The sequence below is a fragment of the Hemicordylus capensis genome, chromosome 10 (genome assembly GCF_027244095.1).
Source record: "Hemicordylus capensis ecotype Gifberg chromosome 10, rHemCap1.1.pri, whole genome shotgun sequence".
Lineage (NCBI taxonomy): Eukaryota > Metazoa > Chordata > Lepidosauria > Squamata > Cordylidae > Hemicordylus > Hemicordylus capensis.
Window position 1 is genome coordinate 9,539,479 of NC_069666.1, and position 15,232 is coordinate 9,554,710.

General features: G+C 47.4%; 1 protein-coding gene and 1 non-coding gene across 6 annotated transcripts in view; one reads left to right on the forward strand and one right to left on the reverse strand.

The window, feature by feature from the left end:
* Positions 1-15,232, forward strand: part of ARNT2 (aryl hydrocarbon receptor nuclear translocator 2) — a 122,324-nt gene that overhangs the window by 65,027 nt on the left and 42,065 nt on the right. For 4 of the 5 annotated variants that reach the window (XM_053272558.1, XM_053272557.1, XM_053272561.1 and 1 more), the window contains exons 7-9: positions 543-608; positions 2,836-2,930; positions 14,790-14,866. In XM_053272558.1, coding sequence (XP_053128533.1) covers positions 543-608; positions 2,836-2,930; positions 14,790-14,866 — 238 coding nt within the window. The remainder of the gene's footprint in view (positions 1-542; positions 609-2,835; positions 2,931-14,789; positions 14,867-15,232) is intronic. The other variant, XM_053272559.1, reaches the window with a different exon arrangement.
* On the reverse strand, positions 4,209-4,281 carry TRNAG-UCC (transfer RNA glycine (anticodon UCC)). The gene has a single exon. It is a non-coding gene; the product is annotated as a tRNA-Gly (tRNA).

A 15,232-nucleotide genomic window follows, 5' to 3' on the forward strand; every position in this document is an offset into this window, starting at 1 on the left:
TAAAATGGTGAGTCTCTTTATATTTAGCAGGGGTAGAGCAACTGGCCCTATCCAGCCCTAGCACAGCATCCTTCTAGTGTTGCTGGCAGCATCTCCAGGTAGGGCTGGGAGAGACTCCTGCCTGAAACCTTGGAGGAGCCGCTGCCAGTCAGTGTAGACAATACTGAGCTAGACGGACCAAGGACTGACTCAGTATAACACTGCCGAATTGATGCAAACAAGAATCTAATATCAAACAAATGAGATCCAAAATACACAATTCAGTGGATCTTGAATTAGTCATCAGGTCACTGTTGTGGACTGAAGTAATAGAAATTAAAGGACTGTTGGAGATTTACACGTTTTTTGTGCTCATGACGAGATGTGTTTGTGGATTCAGCTTGCTTGTAGTTATTCATATTGTATTTTGTATCTTTCGTGCCTGTTATACTTAAGATTCATTGAATTTGTATATTTAGGATCTAATTTGTTTGATATGGACTCAGTATATGGCAGCTTCCTATATTCCTATGTAACTTATTGATGTTCTGTTTTTATTCCAGATGTGGAAATGCCCCACTCGATCACTTACCTTTGAACAGAATAACAACCATGCGAAAAAGATACAGGTGAGTGCTTTCTCTTTGCCTCATTTGGCACGGCTTTATCTGGTTACCCATGTTATTGGAGATCTATTCAGACATTACATTGTACATGCATACAGTTATCTGTGCACATATATTGTAAATGACTGCACCAGATTTTATGTTATGTTATGACCAGGCGTTACAACACTAATTCTACTTACTTGCTGTACCTGCGTTCATCTTAAAAGTGAACCTGTGTATCTCACCTGCAGGAGAGCTGTTCTTGTGGTAGCCAACATGAATTGTCCCCTTTGCTTAGCAGGATCCACCCTGGTTTTCATTTGAATGGGAGACTACATGTGAGCACTGTAAGATACTCCTTTTAGGGGATGAGGCTGCTCTGGAAAGAGCACCTGCATACTTGCATGCAGGAGGTTCCAAGTTCCCTCCCTGGCAGCATCTCCAAGATAGGGCTGGGAGAGACTCCTGCCTTCAACTTTGGAGAAGACGCTGCCAGTCTGTGTAGACAATACTGAGCTAGATGGGCCAGTGGTCTGACTCAGTATATGGCAGCTTCATATATTCTCTCAAATACTGGTAACAGGTAGGAAGCCTGTGACATTGCGTGTGTTCAGCATAATGTTTGAATAGCTGTACATGCATGGACTGTACACATGTGTCAAACATAATGTGTCAACAGTGCTTTAGGTCTCTGCCTGAGCCTTTGGGGAGCTGCTACCATTCGGAGCAGACAGTACGGGCTACATGGACCAGTGGACTGAATCAAGGCAGGTAGCTTCATATGTTCATAAGGGGCAGTGCATACGCAGAACTATCTTTGCATGGTGGAAGAATAATTGTGTCGATACTTTATTTATAGGGCTGGAGAATTCAATAACTATGCCAATATGCAGATTGAGTTTTGACAAAGCAATTTAATTAAGAATTGGCAAAAGAGTGAAATTACAATGAACAGGGAGGGAGGGAACCAACTGGTCTAATGCTTTTAGCCCCGCATTCCAGCTTTGTCACAGTTGTCCTTGCTATGCTAGATAGCTCTTTTAAAAAAACAAAAACTTACAAGGTTATAAATGTGTTTAAAAGGGAGTGAGTTTTAGCACAATATTTTAAAGTTCAGCATGGTCATAGGAAGGACATAGGGAGCTGCCACATACTGAGTCAGGCCCTTGGTCCACCTAGCTCAGTGTTGCCTACACTGACTGGCAACATCTTTCCAAGGTTTCAGGCAGGAGTCTTTCCCGGCCCTGACTGGAGATACTGCCAGGGATTGAACCTGGGACCTTCGGCATGCCGGCATGCCGATGCTCTTCCACTGAGCAATGACTCCATCCCTAAGGCAGGGGTGTCAAACTGCAGTCCTGTTGTTGGCCTCAATTCCCATAATCCCTGCCTACTTGCTCTTGTGACTGGGGATGATGAGAGTTGTAGACCAAAGACAGCTGGAAGGCCACAGTTTGACACCCCTGCCCTAAGGGGATCTTACAATGCTCAAATGTAGTCACCCATCCAAATGCAAAGCAAGGTGGACCCTCCTTAGCAAAGGAGACAACTCATGCTTGCTGCTACAAGATCGATTTTCCTCCCCATGTCCTGAATTAGCAGCTTTTATTAGAGCAATGACTCAGTTCAGACATCATGTCCAACTGTAGTTAAGGAATTGGCTGGCAAACCAAAATGGGAAACCATGGTTTGTGCTAACTGGAAAGCATGTGCTAATCGGAAAGTATGGTTTGTGCTAACTGTTGTTCAACTTGATTTCTGAATGGATGAACCATAATTACAGCTGTTTCTTCACCTCTGGAGACTGAAGTGCTGGACAGGTGGAAGAGAGGAAAGTAGGCAAGCAGCCTCTAAACCATGGCTTGCCAATCTCCTAGCTTAAACCATGGTTTCACACAGCGTTTGAAGTGAACCAGGGTCAAGATAATTCATGGAGGTGGTGAAGTTTAAATCTTACTGGGCCCGGTGAATTATCTAGGAACACCCAGATGCTGTATCATTAATGAAGCTATGCAGGTGTGGACCTGGTCAGTAATTGGATGGGAGACCATTAGATGCCCAATATGGATGAGGATTTATATTTACACACACACACACACACACACACACACAGTGAATGTGGGAAGCTGAAAGTGCTCCAAACGTTATGGGAAAATGACTTGTTTGTAAAGTTCTTATTTGTTTAATTTCCAAAAATTAAATAAACATCTTATTGATTTAATGCAAAAATGATTTTCTTTCCGTATAGAAATGGCCTTGGCCCAGTGAAAGAAGGAGAGGCCCAGTATGCTGTGGTCCACTGTACTGGTTACATCAAAGCCTGGCCTCCGGCAGGTAAAATAGGCAAGGCAAAAATTTTAACTTTCTGCATGAATCCCTTTGATTCCAACTGTCTCTTGATTCAGTTACATTGAAAGCCGTGTTCCTTGTCACAGGGATTCCCATCATCCATAGCTGCAGTGGCCATTGGCTGGGGATTATGGGAGTTGTGGTCAACAACATCTGGGAATCCCTGTTACAGGGAACACTTCTTTAAAGGACTTATTCCTGGATACAGACACATTTGTGCTCAGGAGAACTTCTTGGTGGGTTATACATTTGGCTAGAACTTGATTCAGAAGAACTGAATGCCAACGTGAAAGCTATTCGCTGTGAGATTATGACCACTTTGGAAGAGTTGCATGTCTGGATGCTCCCCGCTATATAAAATAAAGACCACTTGCATGTGGATAGGTTACATGTCGTCTTTCCTGGTTTATTTCCTGATTGTCACCTTTTTGTGTGCAGTGTGTTTGTTGTATGTAGGGGAGCATAGGAACATCATGGGAAGCTGCCTTCTACCGAGTCAGGCCATGGGTCCATCTAGCTCAATATTGTCCACACTGACTGGCAGCGGCTCTCCAAGGTTTTAGGCTGGAGTCTTTCCCAGCCCTACCTGGAGATGCTGCGAGGGAGTGAACCTGGGACCTTCCGCATGCAAAGCAGATGCTCTATGACTAAGCTACGGCCCCATCCCCAATAAATATAAGAGAATCATGTTTTTACATAGGAACATAGGAAGCTACCTTCTATCAGGTCAGACCATTGTGCAGTCTAGCTCAGTATTAATGGACCAGCAGTCTGACTTGTGTACCTTTGGATTATTACATTGACCATCAAACCTAGTTTGCCCAGCATTCTACATAGGAAACTGCCATATACTGAGTCGGACCATTGGTCCATCTAGCTCAGTATTGTCTACCCAGACTGGCAGTGGCTTCTCCAAGGTTGCAGGCAGGAATCTCTCTCAACCCTATCTTGGAGATGCTGCCAGGGAGGGAACTTGGAACCTTCTGCTCTTCTCAGAGTGGCTCCATCCCCTAAAAGGAATATCTTACAGTGCTCAGACTTCTAGTCTCCCATTCATATACAAGTGCACCGTATCCATTTATACCCCATGTCACACTAGTTTTCAACATGGAGGTTGTACCTCAAACAGCCTGTGATGCAGCATTGTGGGGTGCCATAGGAAGCTGCCGTATTCTGAGTCAGACCATTGGTCCATCCATCTCAGTATTGTCTACCCTGACTGGCAGCAGCTCTCCAAGGTTGCAGGCACGAGTCTCTCCCAGCCCTACCTGGAGATGCTGCCAGGGAGTGAACCTGGGACCTTCTGCATGGAAAGCAGATGCTCGACCACTGAGCTTACAGCGCCATCCCCACGAACAGGGAGGGCTGTTTTTCAGAGGAAATCCTTCTAGGAGCATATGCTGGTCCTCGGGCATGAGAAGCAGCTCTTTCGATCGCAGCTATTGCACGCTCTACTTCTTCACCAGGTCTCTCCCGTTTTCCAAGAAGCTTCTGGGAGGAGCCTGGTTATTGCTAGGCCCACTGCACTGTGCTGACACACACCCCAGTAACCCAATCTCGCACATGGGAATATTTACATGTGGGGAAATGTGGAAAACAACCGGAGACAAAGAGGAGACTGTATCCAGTGTTGCTGAGAGAGAGTTTGGCTGACCTTACCTCTTGGATGGATCCTCATGCCCCTGACAGCTCCTGCTGATATGAATCAGAGCTGAGTTATCTTGCCCTTCTTGCTGTCTGGCTTTGAACAGACCGCAAAACATAAACGGGTATGTTTATACCCTTCTTTTTTCCAAAGGGGCGGCCAGTGCCAGCAACCCACTACCCAAAGCTCACTGTTTGGGCAGATTTTACTCTGTCTGTGTGTGTGTTTATATTTATATTTTGTATGGCATCTTGGCAGATGGCGTGTATGTTTGTATTGCAGACATGCATTCTTTGGCGGTTCGGAAGCAGCCACTTGAAACAGAACTGGCCTGATTCACATCACATGGCAGCTGTCTGGATTTCCGCCATGCAAAGTGTTGTGAGGGGCAGAGAGAGGGAGGATGTTCTTCCTTTGGCTTCCAGCTGGCTTTCCCAAGGAGGCTGAGTTACTCTAAACAACAAAAGCATTACGGTTTTAAGAGAGTCGGCCACGTCATCATGGATTGTGTCCGGAAAAGAATAGCGGGGTGGGGGGGGGGGCTGTCCCGGTGCTTGTCTGTGGCTAGTAATCTTCTGGCTAACGAGGCAGGGAAGCTTGTAGTTGTTGTGGGCTGGTTTGCGAAGCTGAATTGTACACGGCCGGATGGGGCTGGAGATCAGTGGCAGAGCTTCTGCTTCGGATGCCGAAGGTCCAGTCTCCAGGTAGGGCTGAGGAAGACTCCTACCTGAAACCTTGGAGAGCCGCCAGTCAGTATAGACCAGGGATTCTCAGTGTTGGGTCTCCAGATGTTATTGGACTTCAACTCCCATAATGCCCAGCCCCAGTGGCCTTTGGTTGGGGATTATGGGAGTTGAAGTCCAATAACATCTGGGGACCCAACGTTGAGAATCCCTGGTATAGACTACAACAACAAATATTTATATACTGCTTTGCAACAAAAATGTGCAAAGCGGTTTACGTAGAGAAATAACGAATGAATAAATAAAATGGCCCCCTGGCCCCAAAGGGCTCACGATCTAAAAAGAAACAGAAGACAGACACCAGCAGCAGTCACTGGATCGAGGGGTACTGTGCTGGGGGTGGATAGGGCCAGTTGCTCTCCCCCTGCTAAATAAAAGAGAATCACCACGTTAAAAAGATGCCTCTTTGCTCAGTTAGGCAGAGGTTAGTACTGAGCTAGATGGACCTTCGGAGAGGAGAGCTGGTCTTGTGGTAGCAAACATGACTCATCCCCTTAGCTAAGCAGGGTCTGCCCTGGTTGCATTTGCAGGGGAGACTTGATGTGTGAGCACGGTAAGATATTCCCCTCAGGGGATGGAGCCACTCTGGGAAGAGCAGAAGGTTCCATGCTCCCTCCCTGGCATCTCCAAGACAGGGCTGAGAGAGATTCCTGACCTTGGAAAAGCCGCTGCCAGTTTGTGAAGACAATCCTGAGCTAGATAGACTGGTGGTCTGACTCAGTATATGGCAGCTTCCTATGTTCCTATGTTCCTATGACACTTGGGTCTCCCTCAGGATGGCAGATTCCTATGTTCTGGTAGCTTTGGATGTCCAAATCGGAGGAGGATGCCAGAGATTGAGTCTGAGGCTTGCTGTGTGAAAAACAGGAATTCTGCCCCTGAGTTCCGGCCCCATCCCCTAAAGCAGGTCTTTCGCGGCGCTCATGTATAGTCACCCATCCAAATGCAAACCAAGGCAGGCCCTTCTTAGCAAACAAGGCAGGAGCTGGTCAGAGCACCTCAGCGAGGGCATTCCAAAGAAGCATCAGCTCCTCCACAGCCTTGACGGATCCTGGGGGATCTTGGCTCCCTTCGCAGCACTCTGCAGTGTTTTACAGTTATCGGTGTTGACTACCTCGCAGAGAACACGGCACACATTTGCCTTCTAAAAATAGTAGCACATGACAAGCCAGCTATTTGGCTGGCGGTGGGAGTGGGGATTGTTCTGGACTCCATGCTTTGGTGAAGGGCCAAGGAACGTAATGGGACCAAGCCGCAGCGTGGACCTCTTTCCAAGTTCCTGGCCTCGGCGGGGGTAACAGGTTGTTCTCCAGCCCCACAACTCCCCCGCCAAGGCAGCCGTTTGCTGTTCCCCATACCTGATCTTAATGGCTGTAATTGCATTGTGGGGCAAAGGAATCCCACAAATTCAATTTCCTTAATGTGATTTTGTGTGCTCTGTGCATTTGCACACATCACCCCCGGAGATGCGCGGTGGAAAATCTCCACCGTCCCAAGCCAACAGCCCGGCTTCCCAGTCCTCCGGCGTGAGCTGCGATCAAGTCGAATGTGCTGCGTGACAATTCCCGGGACACAAACAAGAAAAGAGCCGAGCGCAAACATGCAGAGCTCAGCCTACTGCAGACGGCATGGCATGTAGGAGAAAGAGGCTAGTCCGCTCCGACTGAGCCTGGGCTGTATTTCCTGAAGACGCCAGGTGCCAAGCCCTCTTGGAAGTGCTGCCTTCTGTTCTAGACGCAGCCCTCTGGCTGATATTCCTCAGAGCAACAGGAAAATAACACGCTCGGAGGCGCCCGTGTTTTTGGCGCTCAGTCTTGGAGCAGCTGCTTTGCATGTAGAAGCTGCTTTGCATGAAGATCCAGCGTGGTGTAGTGGTTAGAACACTGGACTAGGACCAGGAAGACCTGAATTCAAATCCCCATTCAGCCATGAGACTAGCTGGGTGACTCTGGGCCAGTCACTTCTCTCTCAGCCTAGCCTACTTCACAGGGTTGTTGTGAAAGAGAAACTCAAGTATGTAGTATACCACTCTGGGCTCCTTGGAGGAAGAGCGGGATATAAATGTAATAATAATAATAATAATAATAATGTCCCAGGTTCAATCCCTGGCAGCATCTCCAGGGGTGAAAATAAAATCTCTGGGAGCAGGGCTTGGAAAGGGCTCTGCCCAAAGGTTTTGGGGAGTTGCTGCCAGGCTGAGCAGGCAACATGGGGCTCTCACAGCTTCAAAAACCCTGTTCTGGTAATGTTTTGGGGATGGGGTTGTGGCTCAATGGTAAAGCACCTGTTTTGCTTGCAGAAGGTCCCAGGTTCAGTTTCTGGCAGCATCTCCAGGTAGGGCTGGGGAAGGCTTCCGCCTGAAACCAAGGAGAGCCGCTGCCGGTCAGAGTAGACACGACTGAACTACATGGACCAGTGGTCTGACTCAGTCTGTGGCAGCTTCCTATGCTCCCATGACAAGCCAGCCAAATGGTGGCATGCATGTGTGGAGCAGCTGGCTCTGCTTGTCATTCATCAGCCTTTGCCCCTTTCCTCGATGTGAGGTCTGTTGGTTACTAGACAGGCAAATAGGCATGAGAGGAGGTAATGGCAGCTGCTGTCACAAGAGCACAGCAGGTGGAAGTTGTGACATTTCCCAGTGCATTCTGTGGAAAGGGGGCATTTGTTCCCCATACACAACTCATCTTTCTCCTCCCTTCAGTTTTCTAACCCATGCTAGCAAAATGGGTGGAAAACTGGAGACAACAGCCCAGAGATATGTTTTACACACACACACACACACACACACACACACACACACAGCGCCAAGGTGTCTGGTCCTGTGGTAGCGAGAATGAATGGTCTCCTTTGCTAAGCAGGGTCTGTCTTGGTTTGCATTTGGATGGGTGACTATATGTGAGTTCTGTAAAATATTCCCTTAGAGGACGGGGCTGCAGCTCAGTGGAAGAGCATCTGCTTTGCATACAAAAAATCCTAGGTAGGACCATGCATAGACTGCTAGATGCAGCCACCTCTGAGCGACACAACGCTGCACCAAGTACTGCAGTGGGCCGACATAAGAGCAGGTAAGGACCTGCCTTAGCATGCTTAAAGGTACAGCTCCCCACCCCGCCGAAATGCTTCATGCCCATCCCTAGCATGCAAAAAGTTCTAGGTTCGGTCCCTGGCATCTCCAGGTAGGGCTGAGAAAGACTCCTGCCTGAAACCTTGGAAAGCTGCTGCCAGTCAGTGTAGACAGTACTGAGTGAGGTGGACCAATGGCTTGACTCAGCAGATGGCAGCTTCCTGTGTTCCAATTGTAGTTGCCTTCCTTGGAGACGGATCTTTTGTTGAAAAAGCGGTATATAAATATTTATAGTAGCAGTAGTTGTACATCCGCAGGCATACTGTTGACCTCTCTGAAACTAAATCTTGCTATGTCCTCATAACCATCTTATTTTCCCCTTGCCTGCTACATTTTCCTCCTACGCTATTTATTTTATACAATACCAAACAGATGTCTCAAAACTAAATAAAACCAGACATCTTTGTCCCAAATTCATCCAGCTACGCACTCGACTGTTCCACCGGAGAGCAGCTAATAAGAGATTCGGGGAACCAAGACGAAAATTTTCCAGCAAAGTCCACTTCACGCCGGTTTTGTTTTTAGGTTGAATTTTCCTCCCTTCCTCGGAGTCAGAGTCGCAAGAATTCTTATTTTTAATAAGCAAACAGATGACCTAATTTCACAGTCTTTCACCTCTTTTTGTCTAGAGGTCATGATGAAGGAGAGGGATTCTTGTATTCCCTGTATCCATTGTGAGCAAACATCGGCCCTGCAAACTCCTCTTTGGGAGTGGAAGGGGTTTCCGCGTGACAGCTCTTTCCAGGCCTTGCCTCATTACTTCACCCTCTTCGGCTGCCTCAGCCCTCCTCTCTTGAGAAAAGACACACATTTCAAGTTCATTTGATGGAGTTGGGGTTTGCATTTGGCCAACACAGGACTTGGTCTGTCATCACAAAGGCCTGGTGCAGACATGAAATGAAATTATGGTTTCCCCCATGGAAGAAACTTCTGCAAGTCACTTAGAATCATAGAGTTGGAAGAGACCTTGGAGATATTCTAGCCTCTTCTCTTGCTCAGTGAAGGAAGCTGCCATCTGGCCTTTGTCTGAAAACCTCCAGCAGTGGAGACCCCACTGCATGGGGCAGACTTTTCCACATTCAAGCAGCTCTTGCAATTAGGAAATTCCTCCGAATGTCTACCCGAGTCTGCTTCATCGTAATTCTAACCCCTTGGTTCTAGTCCTTCCTTCAGGAGCAACAGAGTATGGATGTGCGTGAAATTCGCATGAATCGATTTGAATTCGAATCGAATTCAAATCGATTAGGTTTGGAACCATTGAGCAGTGAGTTACTTTTTTCAGATTGCTATGCATAATGTGTGTTATGTTAAGTGAAGAAACGCGATACTGCAATGTTCTGCATAAGAGGAAGAGAACACCTGATTGGGAAATTACAAGTTCCCAGCCTTTGATGGCCCAATTGCTTTGCTAGCTGGGCATCTCAGTGAAGATAAAATGTTGCATGAAGCCAATCGATGAAATACACCCTCTCATATCACTCCTCAATATTTTACCCTTAATTTTACATTTAGATTGGTATTTCTTTCTCTCTGTCCCCCTCCCCCTGGCTTTCAATTAGGGGATCTTATATTTATAAGAAGGAAAATAATGTTAGGAACATAGGAAGCTACCATATACTGAGTCAGACTATTGGTCTTTCTAGCTCAGTATTGTCTTCACAGACTGGCAGCGGCTTCTCCAAGGTTACAGGCAGGAATCTCTCTCGGCCCTATCTTGGAGATGCTGCCAGGGAGGGAACTTGGAACCTAGATGCTCTTCCCAAAGCGGCTCCATCCCCTAAGGGGAATATCTTACAGTGCTCACACTTCTAGTCTCCCATTCATATGCAACCAGCGCTGACCCTGCTTAGCTAAGGGGACAAGCCATGCTTGCTACCACAGGACCAGCTCGCAGTCCATATATTTTTCTTAATCACTTTTGGGTCACTGCATAACAATTGATGGAAAGTATGATTTGGTAGAGAAACGTGTGTGTGTGTGTACACGTACATGCATGCGCGCACACACCCCCCAGTAAGTAAGTATACGGGAAGTTTTATAAGCATTTAAATTAAAACCAGAGCTGGTGTTCCTGTCAATGGAGCTCCCTGTATGCTCGTTTTATAGGAAAACCCCACCATAAACCAAGCGTTGATAACACAGAGAAATCTGTTTCTTTAACCACTAGCAGAGTCCGTTTCATCTCTTCCTTTTTTGTTTAACTTCTAGCTGATCAGGTCTGGCTTATGCTGACTGCCTAAGCCAAAGGTTCTCAGACTTGGGTGTCCAGATGTTGAGATACATAGGAAGCTGCTGTCTGCCGAGTCAGATCATTGCGCCATCTAGCTGAGTATTGACTACTCCAGGGGGGTTTCCAACCGGTGGTCATCCAGATGACAGCTCCCATCATCCCCAGCTACAATTTATTGGGGCTGGGGGTGATGGGATTTGTAGTTCAGCAACATCTGCAGCATCATTGGTTGGGAACCCCGGTCAGCTCTAACGGGCAGCAGCTCTCCAAGGTTTCAGGCCGATGTCTTTCTACAGCCCCACCTGGAGATAGAGATGGGTTGAGCCTGGTACCTTCTACATGCAAAGCAGATGCTCTACCACTGAGCTATGCCCCCATCCCCAATAAGTTACATCGGAAGCTGTCTTATACTGAGTCAGATCCTTGGTTCATCTAGCTCAGTGTTGTCTACACTGACTGGCAGCAGCTCTCTCAGCAGGAGTCTTTCCCAGGGACTGAACCTGCTGCCAGGGATTGAACCTGGGGCCTTCTGTGTGCAAGCAGGTGCTCTTCCACTAAGCTTATGGCATTCGATGCTGTGCTGGAATAGGGCAGTTGGTATTCCAGTTAGGGATATGCACAAAACCGGTTCGCCTGGTTCGGTTCGATGGCGAACCGGCTTGAGGTTGAGCCGGTTTGCACATCCCTAATTTCAGTGGTCCATCTAGCAGTACCAAGCTGGATGGACCAATGGCCCAACTCGGTATAAGGCAGCTTCCTGTGTTCCCAGCTCATTTGCTGGTGTCGTGTGTGTGTGTGTGTGTGTGTGTGTGTGTGTGTGTGTGTGAGAGAGAGAGAGAGAGAGAGAGAGAGAGAGAGAGAGAGAGAGAGAGAGAGAGACTGACTCTCTTTGGGATGGGAAACCACTTTTTAAAAAACTCTCTGCTACATAAACCACTTTGTGAGCTTTTTGTTGGAAAGCATTAGGTGCATTGATATTCTCAATAAAATATATAATAAACACCACAGAGGTGGTAATCCTCTGAAAATGCATGTAAAAAGCAGGTCTTTGCAGCCATCACCTAGAAGGATGCTAAATACCAATCGCAGGAGAGCAACCACCAGAGAGAGGGCAAACCCTCACCCCCTGCCTGTGGGCTCCTCAGAGGCATCTGGTGGGCCACTGTGTGAAACAGGATGTGGCACTAGATGGGCCTTGGGCCTGATCCAGCAGGGCTGTGCTTATGTAGGGAGAAGCAAAGTCTTCAATCGAGGCCAGAAATACAGATGATGGACTCCCACCAATCATAACACCTGAGCTGTGACTGGATAATATTTTGGCATGCTTTCCCTCTCAAAGGTTTAGCAAATCCGCTGGACTGCGTATTGATTGATTCCAAGCAATTTGCCTTATTTCTTATGACTCGTGTGTTTCATGGGATAACACAGCTCATAAATTTTGCAGTGTGGTATATAGCTTTAAGGTTACATGTTTCTTTCATTTAAAGAAATCTAATCCCCGCTTTCTTCTTGCCAATGTGCAAATCCACCAAGAATCTCACTTCTCAGCTGTGGCTAATTTTGGACGTAGCTTATGTTGCTTCGTGTTTGAGACGGTTGTGTGCCTGGCACATACTGGGATGAGGCCGTCGCTCAGTGATAGAGCATGTGCTTTGTATGCAGAAGGTCCCAGGTTCAATACCTGGCAGCATCTCTAGATAAGGCTGGGAAAGACTCCAGCCTAAAACCTTGAAGAGTTGCTGCCAGTCAGTATAGACAGTATTGAGCTAGATGGATCAATAGTCTGACTCAGTAGAAGGCAGCTTCCTATGGTGTTCCTATGCTCCCCTACACACAATAAACACTATGCACACAGAAAGGTGACAATCAGGAAATAAACGAGATCTTTGATCAAACATGAGAATCTCCAGGTGGACCTGAGAAAGACTCCTGTCTATAACCCTGGAGAGATGCTGCCGGTCTGTGCAGACAATAGCGAGCTAGATTAACCAATGGTCTGACTCCATTTAAGGCAGCTTCCAATACTGCTGTTTCTCTCTCTCTCTCTCTCTCTCTCTGAAAATGTTTGCATGTTCATTTTCCGTTGCTTTTTCTCTCTATTGACTTCATTTCCATTTGGCAAATAGTCAAATCTGGCAATGGGGCATAGTTATGATATCATATTTACTGTGGTGTTTGACAATGGAACAGTCTGTCTCAGGCAGTAGTGAACAATCCATCTCTGGGGCTCTCAGTGGAGATTGAAATGAGACTGGATGCCCATCTGTAAGGGGTGCTGTAGCAATTTCCTGCATGGAGTAGGCGGCTGGAGTAGAAGACCTCCAGGGTGCCCAGCAAGTCTACAATTGGGAACACGGGAAGCTGCCTCCTACCCAGTCAAACCATTGGTCCATCTAGCTCAGTATTGTCTACCTAGACTGGCAGTGGCTTCTCCAAGGCTGCAGGCAGGAGTCTCTCTCAGCCCTGTCTGGAGATGCCAGTGAGGGAACGTGGAACCTTCTGCATGCAAGCAGGCCGGTGCTCTTCCCAGAGTTTGTCTATATACCTTAAGGGGAATATCTTACGGTGCTCACACATGTAGTCTCCCTTTCGAATGCAATCCAAGGTGGGTCCTGCTTAGCAAAGAGGACAATTTGTGCTTGCCACCAGAAGACCAGCTCTCCTCCCTACGATCCAAAGTCAGCCCCGCTGACCTCAGTGGCGCTGCCTTCCAAATAAATTTGGACCTTTCCACCACCTTGTCGCTAGGCACACATAGGTGGTCCAAACTGAAGAAGTTACAATCTCAAAAACAAAACTGCTTCAGAGAGGCTGGCTTCTCTGATTGACTAATACTCCAAAAAATGTTTTCCAGCCAGTCATCATTCTCCGGTGACGTGAATCTAAGCAACTCTGGGGAAAGGGCTTTAAATAGCTGAGAGTCACTGAAGCATTTGTAGGAAGTGTGCAACTCCAAAACTCCATTTGGGAAATCAGATTGCTCAAAGACTTAGTCGCCTGGTGGGTACATAATGCTCATGTGCAAGCAGCACTCGGTGTGCAGCCCCGGGGGCGCTGAAAACACTCTCTTGAAACGCCGCTGCCCTTTTTCTGTGTTTACAACAAATCTCCCTGAAAGGCTGACAACACTTACAACAGAATGAAACGCCCCCATGTTTTTTCGAGCCGCATTCCAGCATGACAAAATCGATTTAGTGAGTTGATATTTTTAGAAAGCAAACAAGTTGTTCATGTTTTACAGTAGAAGGGTTCAGCTGCCCTGGTATGAAGCAAGGGCATGTGTGGATGTGGCTCAGGATTAGCAGGGTCGAGGAGATGAATGTATGGAGACTGGGTTGTAGCTCAGTGATAGACTATTGTGCTGCATGCAGAAGGTCCCAGGTTCACTCCCTGGCAGCATCTCCAGGTAGGGCTGGGAGAGACTCCTGCCTGCAACCTTGGAGAGCTGCTGCCAGTCAGTGTAGACCAGGCCTGCTCAACTTTGCCCCCCGCCCGCAACACTTTTTGCACTGCAACTCCCATAATCCCCAGCCACAGTGGCCAATAGCCAGGGATTATAGGAGTTGTTGGCCAACATCTGCAGGAGGGCCAAACTTGATCAGGCCTGGTGTAGACGGCACTGAGCTAGATGGACCAATGGCCTCACTGTATAAGGCAGATGCCTTATAGGGGATGGGGCTGTAGCTCAGTGATAGAGTATTGCTTTGCATGCGGAAAGTCTCAGGTTCAATCCCTGGCAGCATCTCCAAGTAGGGCTGGGAGAAACTCCTGCCTGAAACCTTGGAGAGCGGCTGCCAGTACTGAGCTAGATGGACCAATAGCCTGACTCACTAGGCAGCATCTGCTTTGCATGCAGAAGCTCCCAGGTTCAATCCCTGGCAGCATCTCCAGGTAGGACTGGGAGAGATTCCTTCCTGAAGAGGTGCTGCCAGTCATTATTTGTTGTCAACAACATCTGGGCATCCCTGTGAGAGGGAACAGTGGTTGTGGGGATAAATTCTAAAGGGGGCCATCCCATTCCTGCTGTCCTACTAAGCTCCTTGAAGGAAGGACAGTAGACCCACGTTGTATATAATTAATTTTGCGGTGGAATTGTCTTTGTTGTTTTTAGGAATGACCGTACCAGAAGAAGATGCTGAGGTGAGCCAAGGTAGCAAATATTGTCTCGTCGCCATAGGAAGACTCCAGGTAAATACTTCTGTGTCTTCTGATGAATTCCAAGTAAATATAAAACCACAGATTGTTGGCATTTCTGTGAAATCCCAAATAGAATTTGCAAAATGGGGTATGAAGAGCAACCTACAACACTTAGGAAAGTGGCTGAGACAACGTTTCCTAGTAGAATTTACTCTCAACGTCTGTCGGTGACTACCCATGGTCTCCCCACTGATGGACAGGTAGTGTATCGGACCGAACACAAACCACTTAGGCCAGGGATTCTAAAACTTGTTTCTGCAGATGGGTTTGGACTACAATTCCCATCATCCCCTGCCAAAATGGTCATTGTGGCTGGGGATGATGGGAATTATAGTCCCACGACATCTGGGGACCCAA